This window comes from Bombina bombina, chromosome 1, assembly GCF_027579735.1.
Source record: "Bombina bombina isolate aBomBom1 chromosome 1, aBomBom1.pri, whole genome shotgun sequence".
NCBI lineage: Eukaryota > Metazoa > Chordata > Amphibia > Anura > Bombinatoridae > Bombina > Bombina bombina.
Window position 1 is genome coordinate 455,098,909 of NC_069499.1, and position 18,797 is coordinate 455,117,705.

The window sequence follows — 18,797 nt, forward strand, 5'->3', positions numbered from 1 at the left end:
ACTATAGAGGAGATCCAAGACAGGATCAAGGCTCTCAAGCTGGCCAATACCATTATTTGTGATGCCAACATGCAAGGAGCTAAGATTTCTGGTTTCACTGTTTTAGCTCGTAGAGCTCTGTGGTTAAAATCTTGGTCTGCAGATGCCACATCCAAGTCCAAGCTTTTGTCTTTGCCTTATAAGGGCAAAACCTTGCTTGGTCCAGGTCTGGCTGAAATAATTTAGGAAATTACAGGTGGAAAAGGCTCTTTCCTACCTAAGGATACAAAGAATAGACCTAAGGGTTGCCAGAATTTTAATTTTCATTCCTTTTGTAACTTTAAGGTCTTCCTCTTCCAAACTGGAACAATCCAAGTCTTCTTTGAGGTCTAGTCATCCTTGGAATAATGGAAAGCAAGCCAAAAAGCCTTATGCAAATTCAAAATCATCATGAAGGGCCCGCCCCGATCCTGTATTGGATCAAGTGGGTTGCAGGCTCTCCTTTTGTTCGGCAGGCTTGGATACGCGATGTTCTGGATCCTTGGGCCGTAGACATAGTGTCCCACGGTTACAGAATAGGATTCAATTCCTGTCCTCCCAGGGACAGATTTTACCTTACCAGATAAAGAGAGAGGCCTTCTTAAACTGCGTAAAGGATCTATCTTCCCTGGGAGTGATTGTTCTAGTTCCCCTAGAGGAACAGGGCCTAGGATTCTATTCAAATCTGTTTATAGTTCCAAAAAAGGAGGACACTTTCAGTCCCATCCTGGACCTAAGGTGTCTCAACCAATTCCTCATAGTTCCATCCTTCAAAATGGAGACCATCAATTCCCTTCTTCCTTTGGTTCAAGAGGGTCAGTTCATGATGACCATAGATCTGAAAGACACGTATCTTCATGTTCCCATTCACAGGGATCATTACCAGTATCCGAGGTTTGCTTTTCTGGACAAACATTTTCAGTTTTTTGCTCTTCCTTTTGGACTTGCTTCAGCTCCCAGAATTTTTACAAAGGTTCTGGAAGCTCTTCTGGCAGTGGTCATGTCTCAGGGAATTGCTGTGGTGCCTTACCTGGACGACATCTTGGTTCAAGCGTCATCTTTTCATCTAGCAAGATCTCATACAGAGATGTTGTTGTCTATTCTACATTCCTACGGGTGGGAGGTGAATCTGGGAAAGAGTTCCCTTGTACCAAATAGAAGAGTGGGTTTCTTGGGAACAATTCTAGATTCCCTGTCCATGAAGATTTTTCTGACGGACGTCAGAAAATCCAAACTTCTTGCTTTGTGCCTTTCTCTCCAGTCTGCTATTCGTCCATCAGTGGCTCAATGCATGGAGGTGATTGGTCTTATGGTTGCCTACATGGACATCATTCCTTTTGCTCGGTTCCATCTGAGACCTCTGCAGTTATGCATGCTCAGTCAATGGAACGGAGACCACTTGGATCTCTTGTAGAGGATAGTTCTAGATCCACTAACAAGAGACTCTCTCTTGTGGTGGATTTTGCAGGACCATCTGTCTCAGGGCACATGCTTCCTGAGACCTTCCTGGGTGATTGCGACCACGGATGCCAATCTGTTAGGCTGGGGAACAGTTTGAGCTCCTTAAAAGAACAGGGTCTGTGGTGGAGTCTTCTCTTCCCATAAATCTTAGAGTTGAGAGCAATCTTCAGTGCCTTGACAACTTGGCCTCAACTAGTCTTGGTCTGGTTTATCAGATTCCAGTCAGACAACATCACCTCGGTGGCTTACATCAACCACCAGGGAGGAACTCAGAGTTCCTTAGCAATGAAGGAGTTGACTCGCATTCTCCAGTGGGAGGAGTCTCACGATTGATATCTCTCTGCCATCCACTACCCAGGGGTGGACAACTGGGAAGCGGATTTTCTAAGCAGGCAGACCTTTCATCCTGGAGAGTGGGCTCTCCACCCAGAGGTTTTCACAATGATAACCCTCAGGTGGGGGGTTCCAGAGTTGAATCTGATGGCGTCTTGTCAAAACGCCAAGCTTCCAAAGTACGCTTCAAGGTCAAGAGATCCTCAAGCCGTTCTGATAGACGCTCTGGTGGTTCCTTGGAACTTCGATCTAGCATACCTGTTGCCTCAGTTTGCTCTCTTTCCGCGAGTAATTGTTCATATAAAGCAGGAGAGAGCGTCTGTAATTCTAAAAGCTCCTGCATGGCCTCGCAGGATCTGGTTCGTGGATCTGGTGATGATGTTATCTCTTCCGCCTTGGAGGTTATCTTTGAGGAAGGATCTCCTACTTCAGGGTCCCTTCCTTCATCCAAATCTAGTTTCTCTGAAGCTGACTGCTTGGAGATTGAACTCCTAGTTTTGGCTAGGCGTGGCTTCTCGGAGAAAGTCATAGATACTATGCTTCAGGCTCGTAAGCCTGTTACTCGCAGAATTTACCAAAAGGTATGGCATAAATACCTTTAGTGGGGTGATTCAAAGGGTTTTTCTTGGAACAGGGTTCCTCGAATTTTGACTTTTCTTCAGGATGGCCTGGAGAAAGATGTCAGTCAGTACTCTGAAGGGTCAGATTTCTGCAGTGTCTATTCTTTTGCACAAACGTCTGGCAGATCTGTCAGAATCAGGCCTGTGTTTAAACCTGTTTCTCCTCCTTGGAACTTTAATCTTGTTCTTAAAGTTTTGCAGCAGGCTCTGTTTGAGCCGATGCATTCTGTTGATATTAAATTACTATCTTGGAAGGTTTTGTTTCTTATTGCTATTTTTTCTGTTTGCAGAGTTTCCGAACTTTCAGCTCTGCAGTGTGATTCCCGTTACCTTATTTTTCATGCTGATAAGATGGTCCTCCGTACTAAGCTGGGGTTTCTCCCTAAGGTAGTGACGGATCGCAATATTATTCAGGAAATTGTTGTTCCTTCTTTTTGTCCCAATCCTTCTTCCCAGAAGGAAGTCTTTTGCATAACTTGCATTAACTCTTTCTCTCTGGTTGAGAAGTGTTATCCGTTTAGCTTATGAGATAGCTGGACAACAGCCTCCTGAGAGAATTACGGCTCATTCCAGTGCTGTCTCTTCTTCCTGAGCTTTCACTAATGAAGCTTATGTGGAACAAATTTACAAGGCTCCCACATGGTCCTCTATACATACTTTTTTCAAATTCTTCAAATTTGATACTTTTGCCTCGGCTGAGGCTTCCTTTGGGAGAAAAGTTCTTCAAGTGGTGGTGCCTTCGGTTTAGGTCTGCCTGTCTTGTTCTCCCTCCCTTTCATTCTGTGTCCTCTAGCTTGGGTATTGGTTCCCACTAGTAATTGGAATGATTTGTGAAATCTCAATGCCATAGGAAAGAAAACAAAATGTATGCTTACCTGATAAATGTATTTCTCTCCAGGCATGGAGAGTCCATAACCCGTCTTTATTTCAATTTAAGACGGCAGTTTTTTTGTACAAACTTTAAGCACCTCTATACCTTTGTGTTATCTTCTTTTTCCGTTCCCTTTAGCTGAATGACTGGGGGTTATGGGTAAGGGAAGTGACTCTTAACAGCTCTGCTGGGGTGCTCTTTGCCTCGTCCTGCTGGCCAGGAGTGAATATCTCAGTAGTTATTGGAATGATTTGTGGACTCTCCATGCCTGCAAATAATTAAATTTATCAGGTAATCATAAATTTAGTTTTTTGTTTTATTCTATAAACTACTGACAACATTTCTCCCAAATTCCAAATTAATTAATAATCCTTTTGCAATAGGACCAGCTGGATGTCAAAAACAGTGCTAGTAGTACCTCAAACATAATTGGAATAAAAAAAATAACTATTGACTATGCCAAAAGAGTTGAAAAGAAAAGTTCTGAGTGAGAAAAAGAAGAGTTTAATTCTGGCTTTACTGGCAGAGGGATAAAGTGAGTGTTAGGTTGCTTCCATCCTTAAAATTTAAAAGATGGGGGTTCACAAGAACTAGATCAAGCTGCAGACATTGGGGAGAACAAAGCTACAGATCAGCATAGGGCGAAAACAACTCTCCATTTCCGGGATGACTGCCAACTCATTCAAATATCACTCATGATGATATCAAGTGACCTACAAAAAGAATATCAAATGGCAGCTCAGGTGCAGTGCATTGCTAGGATGGTTTGAAACTCCTAGGGGCAGGACTGAAGTCATGCAAAGCTAGAAAAAAAGCTGTTCATCAATGAGAAGCAAAGAAGAGCCGGTCTGAGGTTTGCAAAGGACCATAAGGATTGGTCTGCAGAGGACTGGAGTGTGATCATCTTCTCTGATTAGTCCAATTTCCAGCTTTGCCCAGCACCTGGTCATCGAATGGTTAGACGGAGACCTGGAGAGGCGTACAAGCCACAGTGTCTTGCACCCACTGTGAAATTTGGTGGAGAATCAGTGATGATCTGGGGGTGCTTTAGCAAGGCTGGAATCAGACAGATTTATCTTTGTGAAGGACGCATGAATCAAGCCACGTACAAGGGTACCCTGGAAGAAAACTTGCTTCCTTCTACTCTGACAATGTTCCCCAACTCTGAGAATTGGTTGCCCCATGCCACACAGTCAGGTCAATCAAGTGTGGCTAGAGAACCACAAGATTAAGACCCTGTCATAGCCAGAGAAAATTGTATGCTCATAAGCCATCAAACAAAGCTGTGCTGCTTTAATTTTTTTTCCCAGGAGTGGCATAAAGTCACCCAATAGCAATGTGAAAGACTGGTGGAGAGCATGCCTATATGCATGAAAGCTGTGACTAAAAATCAGGGTTATTCCACCAAATATTGATTTCTGAACCCGTTCTAAGTTAAAACATTAGCAATGTGTTGTTTAAAAATGAATATGAACTTATTTTCTTTGCCTTATTCAAGGTCTGAAAACGCTGTATCTGTTTTGTTATTTTTACCAGTTGTCATCTTCTGCAAATAAGTGCTCTAGAATAATAATATTTTATTTGGAATTTGGGAGAAATTTTATCAGTAGATTATAGAATAAAGCAAAAATGTTAATTTTGCTCAAACACTTACCTATAAATAGTAAAACCAGGGAAACTGATAAGTTTGCAGTGGTCTCTTATTTTTTTCCAGAGCTGTGTATGTCTATATACAGTATGTGTATATATTTGTTTATGTGTATGTATGTGTGCACATATATATTTACACATATTTAAACATTTAAACATACACACATACAAATATTTAGACATATATATATATATATATATATATACATGTATGTGTGTGTGTGTATACACACACACTATGGAGCCCTTCCCAGTGAAACACCTTGTCATATACCATATCCCTTTAAAACCCTTTTAAAACATTTTTGCCAATATAAATCTTGTATTTTTATTTAAAATGTGTATATATGAGTGTAAAACGTTATTTTATTATGTTTCACATGTGTTTTGTGAACATTTTACTTTAACCCTGTCTACTACAGGTCTCAGATCCCACTAATTCTTCTAGCGCTATTTTGTCTTTCACTGAAATATAGAGTGCGCTAAAGAGATGCTGGTCGTGCTAAACCTTCTCTGGTAAATCTGTTTTACCATGGACTTTTAATATCAATTTGCGTGTTTATTTTAGCGTGGTCCAGCAATATTGATATTGCGCCCCATGCTATCATTAGCGCTCCACTTGTAAACTGGGCCTAGATATGTAGCTAAAGCCCTGAAATATTATGTGTAGACAGATTATTTCTTTGTTTTGCCGTGAGGACCTAGAAAATCCTCACTTTCCTGATCGTGCTGATCAGCTATTGTCCTGGCATACCTGGCAGTGGGGAAGACTCATCATTTCCCTACTTATGGGCAATCGGCCATGAGACCTTACTCAAACAGCTATGTGAAGTTGTTACTTGATGCACATTACATATCCCAATGAAGTTTTATATTATTTTGTTTATTGTTAACATCCTATTTTTATTTGTATCCAGCTTCCTAATATCCCTGTTTGTCACCAGACCAATATATTTTCCCTTGTAATAATATTCAGTGCTGTTGCTATGAACATGAGAGAAAATTAGTTGTTTGTACTCAGATTTAAATCACTTTCTTCAAGCTCTCAGTAACAGCACATAAGTCCTTCCTGGCTTGGTGGTTCTTTTCAGACTTGGCTGATATTTTTTTTCTTCTCTTTTACCTTTTCCCTTCATTGAAACAAGAAGTAGTCAGGAGGAGAAGGCATTTTCTGTTAAACAGTTTTTGCTTTTAACCAAGTGCTTAATATTAATCCAATGGTCATAAATCATATCCAGCTTAATGTGTTGTCAGTCAGGATGAGTAGGAACAGATTTCATGTTAAGTAAAAAATGTTTTTACTTACATTATCGGTTATTTGCATCTTACAATTTATGGCCAAACCTTAAAGGGACACTGAACCTAAATTTTTTCTTTCGTGACTCAGATAGAGCATGCAATTTTTTTTTTTTTAATTTCTATTTATTAGGATTTTATACATTGAATATTACATGAAAAATAAAACAAATGAGTTACATTTCCGAAAAAGATTACATAAAAAGCAGAGCAGTTACATCCAACAAACAGATCAGTTTTGACTGTTATGTCACAGAACAAAGAAAAGCATCCAATTAACATATTGGTTTGAGTAAACATACACAAGATAAACAAATCACATATGATTATATAGCTTTTTTTTTTTTCTACCTTTTATTAAATTAAATTCTTCACTTGTTTAAGTACTGAATCCCTCCCTCCCTATCCTACCCCCTCATCTTCTTCTCTCTTAAGTTACATTAAAAAAAAAAGGAAAAAAAAAGAAAAAGAAAAAAAAAAGAAGGGGATTGGGGGGAAAGGAATTCCCCCCCTTCTCTCTATCACCCCCCGCCCCCCCCCCCGCCACGACCCCAATTCTAAAGTCCTAGATGATAAAAATTATCACTTTTTGTTGCATTAGTCAGATGACCTTGAGTTAGGCTGATTAGTTCGTGGAGGGTCTCTTTACCAAAGATTGAGCAATATCAGCTCTGAGTTCCTAAACGGAAAGATTATCGTTTCTATTTCGTTGGTCAGATATCCTTTAATAAAGGCTGACCACTTCATAAAAAAATTTTTTATGTCGCCTTCATTGTCAATATTAGTATCTCTTTGCTCAATCATGCATTGTTTCTTTAAACAATTTCTCACCTCTGAGATTGAAGGGGACCCTGAATCCTTCCAATACTTAAGAATCAAATATCTAGAAGCTAAAATTGTGAGGGTAATTCATTTTTCCTGAGGTTGTTGCCTTTCCCCCGGTTGAGCGCAAAATATGATCTGTGGCAAGGAGAGGACCAGAGGGGAGATTACCAAATTCTTGTTAATCCAAAATTCTATTTTATACCAAAATTGACGTACTTTCGGGCAATTCCAAAACATATGCAACATATCTGCTGCAGAAAGGGAGCACTTGGGGCAGTCACTGAAATCTGAGTTATGTATTTTGTAGCCTAAAGCTGGAGTAAAATATGTTCTGTGTAAAATTTTTAGGTGTGCTTCCCTCCATGTAGCAGAAAGAGTGGCCCGGGATACCCTTACAATTGACTTCTGCACGCTATGCGAATCTATGGATTCCAAAGGAATAAGCCTGGACCAAACCAACGCTAATTGTTCTAATATTGGAATTCCTTTGTTGAAGTTGAGGAGTGCATAGCAAGGGGTTATAGACATACATCCTACTTTAATCAGAGTTAGCCAGTTTTCCAGTTTACCTAAGTTCCAAGACAAACCACTATTCCTAGCTATCCTTGAACAAAAATGTCTGAGCTGTAAATATGCAAAAAACTCCTTGTGTGATATATTAAATTCGTTTTTCAGATGTTCAAATGTTTTTATAACATTTGAGTCTTTTTCAAAGAATTGCCGGACTTTTCCAAGTCCTTTTTGGGACCATCTGTCAAACGTGGCCATTTCCAAGCCGGGTTGAAACTTGGGATTCCCTTTTATTGGGAGGTACTGGGAGACACTGCAGTCAATTCTTAAGGCGGCCCCTATTTTCCACCAGGCTTTGATGGGATTCAAGAGGCTTTTAAGCTTCTTTATCTCAGGGGGTAAAGATTTGGGTTCGCAATGAGCCAGGCCAATTGGGAGAAATGGGTGGCAAATGTTAACCTCGAGCGATATATTTGTGAGATAGTTTTTGGAATGGATCCAATCTGTAACAGTTCGTGCAAGGAAGGCTAGATTGTAATGCCTAATATCTGGCAAGGCTAGGCCCCCATGTTCTTTGGCTAGAGTTAATTTTGTTATAGAGATTCTCAACTTCTTCCCTTGCCAGAGAAATTTTCTAACTGCTTTGTTGAGCAACCGGATATCCTTTCCATATAATATTAATGGGGTGTTTTGTAAAACGTATAGAAGTTTCGGGAGGAGAACCATTTTGTAGAGAGCTATTCTCCCAGAAAGTGAAATGGGTAGGCTCTGCCAGGTTTTTAATCTATCACAGATCATTGTCAGGATAGGTGTTATATTAAATTTATAAAGATCGTTGAATCTTACTGGAATAATAATTCCAAGGTATTTGAACGATTCGGAGACCTTTCTGAGTGGGCTATCTTTAATTGAGTCAGTGGTCTTTTTTAAACAAAATAATTCGGACTTAGAAGTATTAACTGTATACCCAGAGAATGAGCCAAATTGATCTATGATGCTGAACAATTTGGGTATATTTACCTTTGTGTTTGAGATGTAAAGAAGAATATCGTCCGCATATAATGCAGCTTTTATTTCATGTTCGCCGATTCTGATGCCCTCAATGTTCTGTCTGATCCTTATTGCTAGTGATTCTATGGCAATATTAATCAGAAGGGGGGACAGGGGGCAACCCTGTCGCATTCCCCTTTCAATGATAATATCAGAGGATAAAGAATTATTCACTATAAGTCTAGTATGAGGACATGTATATAGATTCTTTATGAAGTTAGGGAAATTGTCCCTAAACCCAAATTTGTTTAAAGAGGTGAAAAGATGACTGAAACAAACTGAGTCAAATGCTTTAGCCGCATCAATGGCGACTATTGCAAGATCTTTATTGTCCCCTGTCCCCTCCTCTCTTGTCTGAAAAAATTCAGACACCAGCAGAACTTCCCGAATCTTAGAAGCAGAATTTCGTCGATGTATGAACCCTGCTTGGTCATTGTGAATAATATGTGGAAGACCGCCTTGCAGTCTACGTGCCAAGATTGAGGCAAGAATCTTGTAATCTGAATTTAAAAGGGCTATGGGTCGATAAGAATCCTTGTGATTGGGGTCCTTGCCTCCTTTAAGAAGTAGAGTTGTGAAAGAAGCGGAAAAATCAGCTGGTATGAGTTTGCCCGTGATAAAGAAATCATTATACGTATTACATAGATAAGGAGTTATCTCTTGAGTTAAGATCTTATAAACCTCATTGGGGATGCCATTGGGGCCTGCTACTTTATTCATAGATAGTTCGGAAATTTTGCTAATTTCCTCATTGGATATCGGGCTATTTAAGACAGAGTTTATTTCTGTTGTAATTGTAGGACAAATGATCTGACTCCAAAATCGTTCAGACTGGCCCTTGTCCTCTGTTTTTGCCGAGTAAAGTTCACTATAGTATTTAGTAAATGCTTCTAAAATGTCGTCTGCTTTAACCAGTGCCTTCCCTAAATGGAAAATTTTATCAATCCTGGGGGGCTTGTTGTCACCTTTAACTAGTTTGGCTAGTAACTTGCCAGATTTATTGCCAAACCGATAAAGCTTGGCCTGAAACTTCAGTTCTCTTTGTGTTTCGATTAATAAGGCCACAGCGTCTCTTTCGCTCTTGGCTTTTATGTATTTAGCCCAAAAAAAGGGTGTTCTCTGCACTAAATGACTGTTGTATGCATTTATCACAAAATTTGTGGCCTCTTTCTCTCTCTTTTTCATTTTTTTCGAGATCATAGCGGCATATGCCGTTATTTCCCCCCTTATGACTGCTTTAGCAGCTCCCCAAAAGATCTCCGGACGATCTACATATTCAGAGTTAAATAAAAGGTATTCCTTAAATCTATCAACTAGATGTTTTTTAAATTTAGGGTCATTAACCAGAAAATATGGAAAAGAAAACCTTACAGATGAATTTGTATGACGGTTAAGTTGTAATTCTAGGAAGATAGGAGAATGATCAGATAAGATTACAGGAGTTATTCCTGCCGTAGTTTTCGATGTACATAATCTGTCATCAATTAGAAAAAGGTCTATTCTGGATAGAGTTTTATGAGCCCGGGAGAGGCGGGTATAATCTCGGACGTCCGGATTTTGGATTCTCCAAATATCCTTGACGGCAAGATTATGGGTTAAAGTTTTAAATAATTTTGTTTCAAGATTGTCCCTTTTTTGTTTTATTTGTTTGTTAACCTGCCGCAATCTATCCAGGGGGGACTGCGGGGCCATATTGAAATCGCCTCCTATCACCACAAAACCTTCTGAGTAAAGTAGTATTTTAGATTGTAGCATATCCCAGAACTCATAATCTAATTTGTTTGGTGCATACAGGTTACAAAGAGTGAATAATTGGCCTTGGATTTTAATTTTTGCCAGTACAAATCTCCCCTCTGGATCCCTTTCAGAATGAACTAATTCATGTTCCAACCTCTTTCCAATTAATATGGCTACCCCTCTTTTTTTTCCAAAGCTGGGGGAGGCAACAACCTCCTTTACCCAAGAACTTTTCATTTTTTTGGTTTCATCTATATTTAGATGTGTTTCTTGCAAAAATGCAAGATCCGCCTGCATTTTTCTCAGGTGGGAGATGATTGCCTTCCTTTTAATAGGAGTCGAGATACCTCCTATATTCCATGATACTATTTTGAGTGTATCTAATCTCTTAGTCATCCTTTAATTTATCTATGATAACTTGGCAGGGGCAGGGACGGGAGGCAAGGAGGAGGGGAGGGAAGAAGAAGAGAAAAAAAAAAAAAAAGGGGGGGGGGAGAAAAAAGAAAAAATCAATTCGATCATATCTCAATTCGACCCTCAGCAGGAGAACCTTCCCTGCTGAGTTCTTGACCCTGTTGTTGACCTCTTTAGAGGTCATCTTTGTCCTACTGAGCTCCATACCTACTCAGTGGGAGTCTGATGAATCTGGTTAACCTAATATTTGTTTATTATTGACTAACTGGAGCCACTTTGTGCTGCAGATTCTATTTCAGAAAAAAAAGTTTCGGCTTCATGTGCATTTTCATAAAAGTATACTTTGTCTCTGACAGTTATTTTTTACTTTGTCTCTGACAGTTATTTTTAGTTTAGAAGGATATAACAATGTGGCTTTAAAGCCTCTTTGGATCATTTTTGTGCAGATAGGTGCCAATTCTCTTCTTCTTGAGGATGTCTCAACAGAGAAATCCTGGAACAAGAGAATCTTGGCACCCTCTAGACTGATTGGTTGTTTCTTCTTAAATTGTTGGAATATGTTTATTTTGTCAAGATAGTTCAAAAATCGCACTATCACTGGTCTGGGCCTATTGTTTGTTTTGTTGTCAGTCGGAGATGGACCTATTCTATGAGCCCTCTCTATTATTATATGAGAACTAGGCATTCCTAGGAGTTGGACAAGGGTCTCAGTAACAAAAAGGGAGAGGTCTTCATATTTTTTATCTTCAGGTATCCCAATAATCCTTAAATTATTTCTACGGGATCTATTTTCTAGATCCTCCATTTTCAACATTAATTTTTGGATTTTGGTATTGTTTTCCTCTAGGGTAGTGCTGTGTGTAATAGTGAGGTCCTCAAGGTCAGAGACCCTCTGTTCTGCCTCTTGCAATCTGTTTGAGAATTGCCTAATTTCCTGGGAAAGTTGTGCTATATCTTGCTTTATCTCAGATTTTAAGGTATCAAACTTGGGAGTTAGCGCTTCAGAAATATTAGAAACCAGATTTTGAATATTTAAAGCTTCTATAGCAGGGTTAGTAATAGGTGCAGTAGTATCTGATAGATTTTCGGAGACCCCTTTTGACTTTTTGTCTTTATGTCTACCTGCCATACTTGGAGAGAGAGTTCTAGGGGAAGTGTTTAAAAATTTGTCCATAGGACAGATGTCAATTGTGAGAAGGAAGTGGAGTAATTTGCTAAGAGAAGGAGAAAAAAAAAGAAGAAAAAAAAAAAAAAAAAGGAAGAACAAGACAAGCCCCTTTGTGCTGTTAGCCTGTTAAACCAGGGTGAAGGAGACGTGAATTATATTGGTGTCAAGATGTGAAATATGGTGATGTGGGAAAATAGTTTGGTGTAATATTGCCGTGGAGGAAGAGAAGAAAAAAAAAAAAAAAAAAGGAGGAGGAGGGGGGGGAAAGAGGGGGAGAAAAGACAGGGGGCTAAGTGCGTATAAGGATGGTGTGTTAATGTCCAGTGAGGACAGAGTGAAGGAAAAAAAAGAATGAGTGAATTAATTGGATATCTAAAGTGAAGGTGATACTAAACCAAGGTAGTGAATGTCGTGAGAAAAAACAATTAATGTGATTACTTCATGAAGTGAAGAAGGAATTGTGGAGGGGAAAAAAAAAAAAAAGAAAAGAAAAAGGGAAAGAAAATAGGAAAGGAAAGAAAGGAAAGGAGGAAAAAGTGTGGAAGAAGTAACAATTAATAAAGTTTCAATTTGTAAGAAGTAGCCCCCAACAAAGTGAGATACAATTACTTTCAGACCAGCAAGGCCGAGTTTAATCGCAGAACTTTAGCTTATTTTTTCTTTTTTTTTTCCTTTATCTTCCGTTTCTCCTCTCCCCTTCCCCTCCCTATAAATCTAATTGGTAGGAGTAGTTTAAATCCCTTTGAACCTGGAACTCCAGCTTAATTTTATGTGACTCTGAAAACAATAGTGACTGGTGCTATATAAAAAATTATTGGAATTACAATTGTTTGAAAAAGAAAGCTTTAAACACTCTCTACAAGAGCTAAAATTAATAGAGACCCTTTGCCAGGTGTGTATAAGGCAGTGCGACTTTTACAGGGAGATATGGTAGAATAGCGGATAAGCAGTTTGTGAGTTTCTTAAGTGGCTATGCCCAGGGTTAGATCAGACAATCTTTAGTAGAGAAAACAATGTTCACAGAATATTATCATTTATATCCAACATCAATAAATTAATATTGGTAATAATGAGAAAAAAAAACAGAACAAAAAAAAAAAAAAAGAAACAAGATCAGTTGCCCAATTCAACTAGACATAATTATACCTATGTTCAATTTTCAAAATTGCAAGGGCGTTTTTTGTAACTTGTTTTATAGGGCCCCGAATAAAAGATTAGGCACAGCAGTACTATACAAAAGATGAGAACAAGTTAGTTAGAGGAACAGAATTGTTATTTTAAAATAACATACCAGGGGTAACATATGAGGGAAATAAGAAGTAATTGGCAAGTAAATGGCGTGTGATGCGCATCTGTACAAGTGGACGTTTCTTATATCCTGCTATTAATCTTTACCCTCCTTTCATTTACCTATATCTTTTCTTCCTTCTATTTTAATGGGGTTAAGCTAGATGTAAACTAGATATTCTGAAGAATATTTGCTCCCTACCTCTTCCCCCCTATACTTAAACCACTGGTTTAAAAAATGATCCTTCTTAGCAACCTAAGAAAGCCCCTCATATAAACTTTTGTAACATAGATGCTGTTTTCAACTATTACCAAGAGTAGCAGGTCTTATATCAGTGCCCAAAATAATTCCTGTGCTATCCCAAACACACCAAGTTTTTCTAAGGGAAAGAGGATACTGTAAAATTGGTAAAAGGTTAAAGCAGAGTGGAATTGTAGCTTATACCAACATACTTGAATTTAGATGACAAAACAGAACAGGTATATTGTTAGCAGTGTGAAAAAACGTGAACACAGTGAATATTAAGACAAAGTTAGTCTGTAGGCAGTATACTAAGGTTGATTAGAAAACATTCTTCTGATAGTTCAGTCCCTTTATTGAAGCAGTTTATAGTGAACAGGGGAGGAAAGTGATGAAGCCAGAGGCAAATGGAAGAGATTAATGACTTATGCAGCTTAGCAAAAAAAAAAAAAAAAAAAAAAAAGCATATAGATCACACTTAGTCCACCTGGCTTCCTTATCCAAGTATGGGAATATAAATGTTCAGGAAAGCGTGCTTTTAATTTTATGCTGCCAAAGTTTTCAAATTAAATAGAGACTTCCCTTTGGGTATTGCCCTTTCTTTCGGTTAAATGACTGATTTATTTAGTGCACAGGCTAGATCGAAGTACAATAGTCATTTAATGTGCACCTCAACAGAGAGGGAGTACCTTATACCTTGCAGCTCGGTGCAATGGTATTATTAAATCCTGCACATTCAGCAGCCAGGCTGACAATTCAAGCCAGCATTGTAGATATCTTCCTTCCTCGGGAGGATCAGGCACCCGAGTTACTTCACTGGCCCGGGATGACTGAGCGATACTTGCGGGTAGAAAGCTGCCACTAATCCACCAGCAGCATCGGTGTGTGGAAAACACAAGGCAGCAGCCGCTTCCGCACCACGCCAATGGGCAGCGCGGCGCCGGTCCAGCAACGTGACCAGTCGGCGCCCCGATGGTCCAAGTTCACCACTTCAGGCGCAAGACGGGGGAGCAGCGGCCTATCCTCTTCCCACCCAGGCCCAGGAAGGAACCTGGTAAGATTAGGCGATAGTTGAAGCAGCACTTTGTTGGTGCGTTGGGCCACTGATGGACCGGGAGTCTTCTTACAAAGTGTAGGTTTTTTAGGTAGGCTCCAAGAATCACAGGTCTTTAGGCAAACAGCTGCAAAGGCAATATCCCGTTCACCTCCTCACGCAGCACCGGTGGGAGGGGTGAGGGAGAGCAGCCAGTATTTACTGTTTGATGTCCGCAGAGGACTAGGGTTAAGATGGTAGCGGCCAAGAAATGAGAAGTGCGGTGCGCTGTAGTTGCACCGCTATGGAACCGGGATCCAGTTGCCCTTGGATAGGTAGCCTCCCAGGACAGGGGTTTGGCGCGAAAGTTGCCGCTAGTGGCTACAGTGGAGGTCTAGAGAGAGCGTGCTCACAGCGTGTCCTGCACTCAGTCTCCTCCCCCGGAACCAGCAGAGCATGCAATTTTAAGCAACTTTCTAATTTACTCCTATTATCAATTTTTCTTCATTCTCTTGCTATCTTTTTTTGAAAAAGAAGGTATCTAAGCTAAGGAGCCAGACATTTTTTGGTTTAGGATTCTGGACAGCACTTGTTTATTGGTGGGTGAATTTATTCACCAATCAGCAAGAACAACCCAGGTTGTTCACCAAACATGGGCCGGCTTCTAAACTTGCACTCTTACTTTTCAAATAAAGATACCAAGAGAATGAAAGGGACATGAAACCCAATTTTTTTTCTTTCATGGTATAGACAACTTTCTAATTTACTTCTATTTTCTAATTTGCTTCATTCTCTTGATATTATTTGCTGAAAAGCATATCTAGATAGGTTCATTAGCTGCTGACTGGTGACTGCACATAGATGCCTCATGTGATTGGCTTTTCCCATGTGCATTGCTATTTCTTCAACAAAGGATATATAAAAAATGAAGCAAATTAGATAATAGAAGTAAAATGGAAAGTTGTTTATAATTGTATTCTCTACTAGAATCATGAAAGAAAAATGTTGGGTTTAGTGTCCCTTGAAGAAAATTTGTTAATAGAGTAAATTAGAAAGTTGCTTAAAATTGCATGCTGTATCTGAATCACAGAAAAAAAAACTGTGGGTTCAGTGTCCCTTTAATGACAGTCATATTATATACTTATGAGTTTGTTTTCCTAAATGAATTCAATCAGATGAAACAGACTCATCATTTCATCTTGTCCTGAAAATGTTGTAAGTTTGCTTATACAATACAAGTTATAGGTATTTATTTATTAAGCTGTTAACAGTACATCATTTCACCATCTAAACATGAATGAGCAGACAAAAGATGATTCATTCAGTAATCGAAATTTCTCTCCCTAGGAAAGTCCTCTATAGATACCCTCCAGGTCATTACTATATCTGTTCCTGTTATTTCTATTCTTATTGCCAATATTAGCCAATCACATGTTTAGCTCATATTAATGTTTTGGTTCAGAACATTCACCATTTTAGTGGTATTTTTGTTATCTCCATCTACAGTAATGGGACCTGTATTATTATTGCCTCCCACATTGTGTGTTTTGTGCAGGCAGTGCTGTGTGGGAACGGAACTTGTTGATTGGCTTATGCAACAAAGTTCTTGCGTTCATTCTCGGTCACAAGCTGTGGGCATGTGGCAGGTGCTGCTTGAGGAAGGTGTTCTCAACCATGGTAAGATCCCTTCATGCTTCTAATACGAAGAACGTTCTAGCCACAATGTGTAACATGCAACCAATTTAAATAAATCTATATTTTTACAAATAGTCTTATAAATTAATAGCAGAGGACGTAGCAATTTATATTTTTAAAAGGAAAAAAGGGACAAAAAGTTAAAATTAAACTATCATAATTCAGATAGACCACACTATTTTAATCAACTTTTCAATGTAATTATTTTGTCAAATTTGTTTTGTTCCCAGAAGCAACAATGCAATAGTGGGATTTAACTGCTGATTGGTGGCTGCACATATATGCCTCTTGTCATTGGCTCACTCATTGTGCTCAGCTAGCTCTTAGTAGTGCATAGCTACTCCTTCAACTAAGGATACCAAGAGAATTAAGTAAATGTCATAATACAAGTAAACTGGAAAGTTATTTAAAGTTGTATGCTCTATCTAAGTCGTGAAAGACAAATTTTGTTTTTCACGTCCCTTTAAAGAGATTCATAACTTGAGTGTTCACCCTTAGGGCCCAATGAACTAAAGTTCTTCACTCTGATGAGATTATCTAAGAAGTTTCCTCAGTACTGTGAGGGCACCCAAATGTTTAAAGGGACAGTCTACACTAGAATTGTTATTGTTTTAAAAGATAGATAATCCCTTTATTACCCATTCCCCAGTTTTGCATAACCAACACAGTTATATTAATATACTTTTAACCTCTGTGATTATCTTGTATCTAAAGGCTGTGACACACTGCAAGCGATGCGGCGCGAGGCGAAGCAGCTGCTTCGCTCCGCATCGCTTCTGAAGATCAAATATTTCATCTCTAAACGCTCAGCTACGCGACCTGACGCAGCAGAGTGCTCAGAGATGAAAAGGCAGGACACACTGAGCGCGCACAGCTGCACCTACACGCTGCACGTCGCTCCGCTTGCAGTGTGTCACAGCCTTAAGTCTCTGCAAACTGCCCCTTTATTTCAGTCCTTTTTACAGGCTTGCAGTTTAGCCAATCAGTGCCTGCTCCCAGATAACTTCATGTGCACGAGCACAGTGTTATCTATATGAAACACATGAACTAACACCCGCTAAGAAATTAGCATATGAACATCCTAGGTTAAGCTTTCAACTAAGAATACCAAGAGAACAAAGCAAAATTGGTAATAAAAGTAAATTGGAAAATTGTTTAAAATTACATGCTCTATCTGAATCATGAAAGTTTTTTTTTGGCCTAGACTGTTCCTTTTAATAAAGGCAAATTTTAGTTTGAGAACTCTGTGCCGCAAGTTTTTGATCATCAAGCCCATAGTGAGATGTTTAGATTTTTTTTAAAACATGAAATGAATATATTTTATCAGCTTTCACTTGGTAGGAGCTTTAAAGGACAAGTAAATACAGTAGATTTTATTAATCAACAAATGCATGAAACAAAGACAATGCAATAGCACTTAGTCTGAACTTCAAATGAGTAGTAGACAAATTTCAAAATTATCCCCTGTATCATGTGACAGCCATCAGCCAATCACAAATGCATATAATATATTCTGTGAATTATTGCACATGCTCAATAGGAGCTGGTGACTCCAAAAGTGTAAATATAAAAAGTCTGTGCACATTTTGTTAATGGAAGTAAATTGGAAAGTTGTTTAAAATTGCTGCTCTATCTGAATCATGAAAGGTTAATTTTGACTTGATTGTCCCTTTAATCTTGGCGAAATATGCTATTTGCACAGATGCATTCATCGTTCGCCATTTGGAGGCTATGAAATATTCCTCAACATTATATGAAGGAATTTAGTTATCACCAACAAAGTTACAGTAACATAAAAGTTGTGCTTGCAATACATACTGTATCAGTGCATATCATAACTAATTACAAACTTACAATATACTTGCATTGGTAATAATGTTTGTTTCATCACTTTAACTAATCTAAAGAATGAAGCAAATTAGATAATAGAAGTAAATTGGAATGTTGTTTAAAATTGTATTCTCTGTCTGAATTCTGAAAGAAAAATGTTGTGTTTAATATCCCTTTAATTAAAGTATAATAATTATACGTACTATCATTTAACAATTCCAAAAGTTCAGTGTTCCAATTTTGAAAAATAGTATATATTTAATGAAATGTAAAAATATTTATCACATTTGTTTTTCTTTTTTATTTAGTTGATCAGGAATATTACTTCCAAGACAAGTACCTTTTTTATCGCTTTCTGGATGACGAACATGAAGATGCGCCAATTCCAACAGAGGAAGAGAAGAAAGAAAGTGATGAAGACCTCCAGGATACATTTCTTCTTTTGTCTCAAATAGGACCAGATGCTCACATGAGAATGATTCTCAGAAAACCGTAAGCTTTATCTTCTTCATGACAGTTTCAAAACTTCATTTAATGTCAAATCATGTAATGATTCGTTTAGCTATTTTAGGAATGGTATACAATCTGGTGCGCCAATCAGACTTTTCAATTATGCCCCTGTATTGCATTAAAGGTGTGATCATTTTGTGCTAATTTTGCACGGTTCAGAATAGTTCTAGTAAATGTTTTGTGTATATGTGGATGTATTTGCATAAAAGGCTCCATAACAAAATGTTTCCGGCCTTTGGGACAAAAAT

At 38.6% G+C, this 18,797-nt stretch overlaps 1 protein-coding gene across 1 annotated transcript in view; it reads left to right on the plus strand.

Moving 5' to 3' along the window:
- LOC128645442 (rap guanine nucleotide exchange factor 4-like) overlaps positions 1-18,797 on the plus strand; it is a 388,555-nt gene that overhangs the window by 203,880 nt on the left and 165,878 nt on the right. The window contains exons 6-7 of the mRNA XM_053698451.1: positions 16,070-16,191; positions 18,348-18,531. Coding sequence (XP_053554426.1) covers positions 16,070-16,191; positions 18,348-18,531 — 306 coding nt within the window. The remainder of the gene's footprint in view (positions 1-16,069; positions 16,192-18,347; positions 18,532-18,797) is intronic.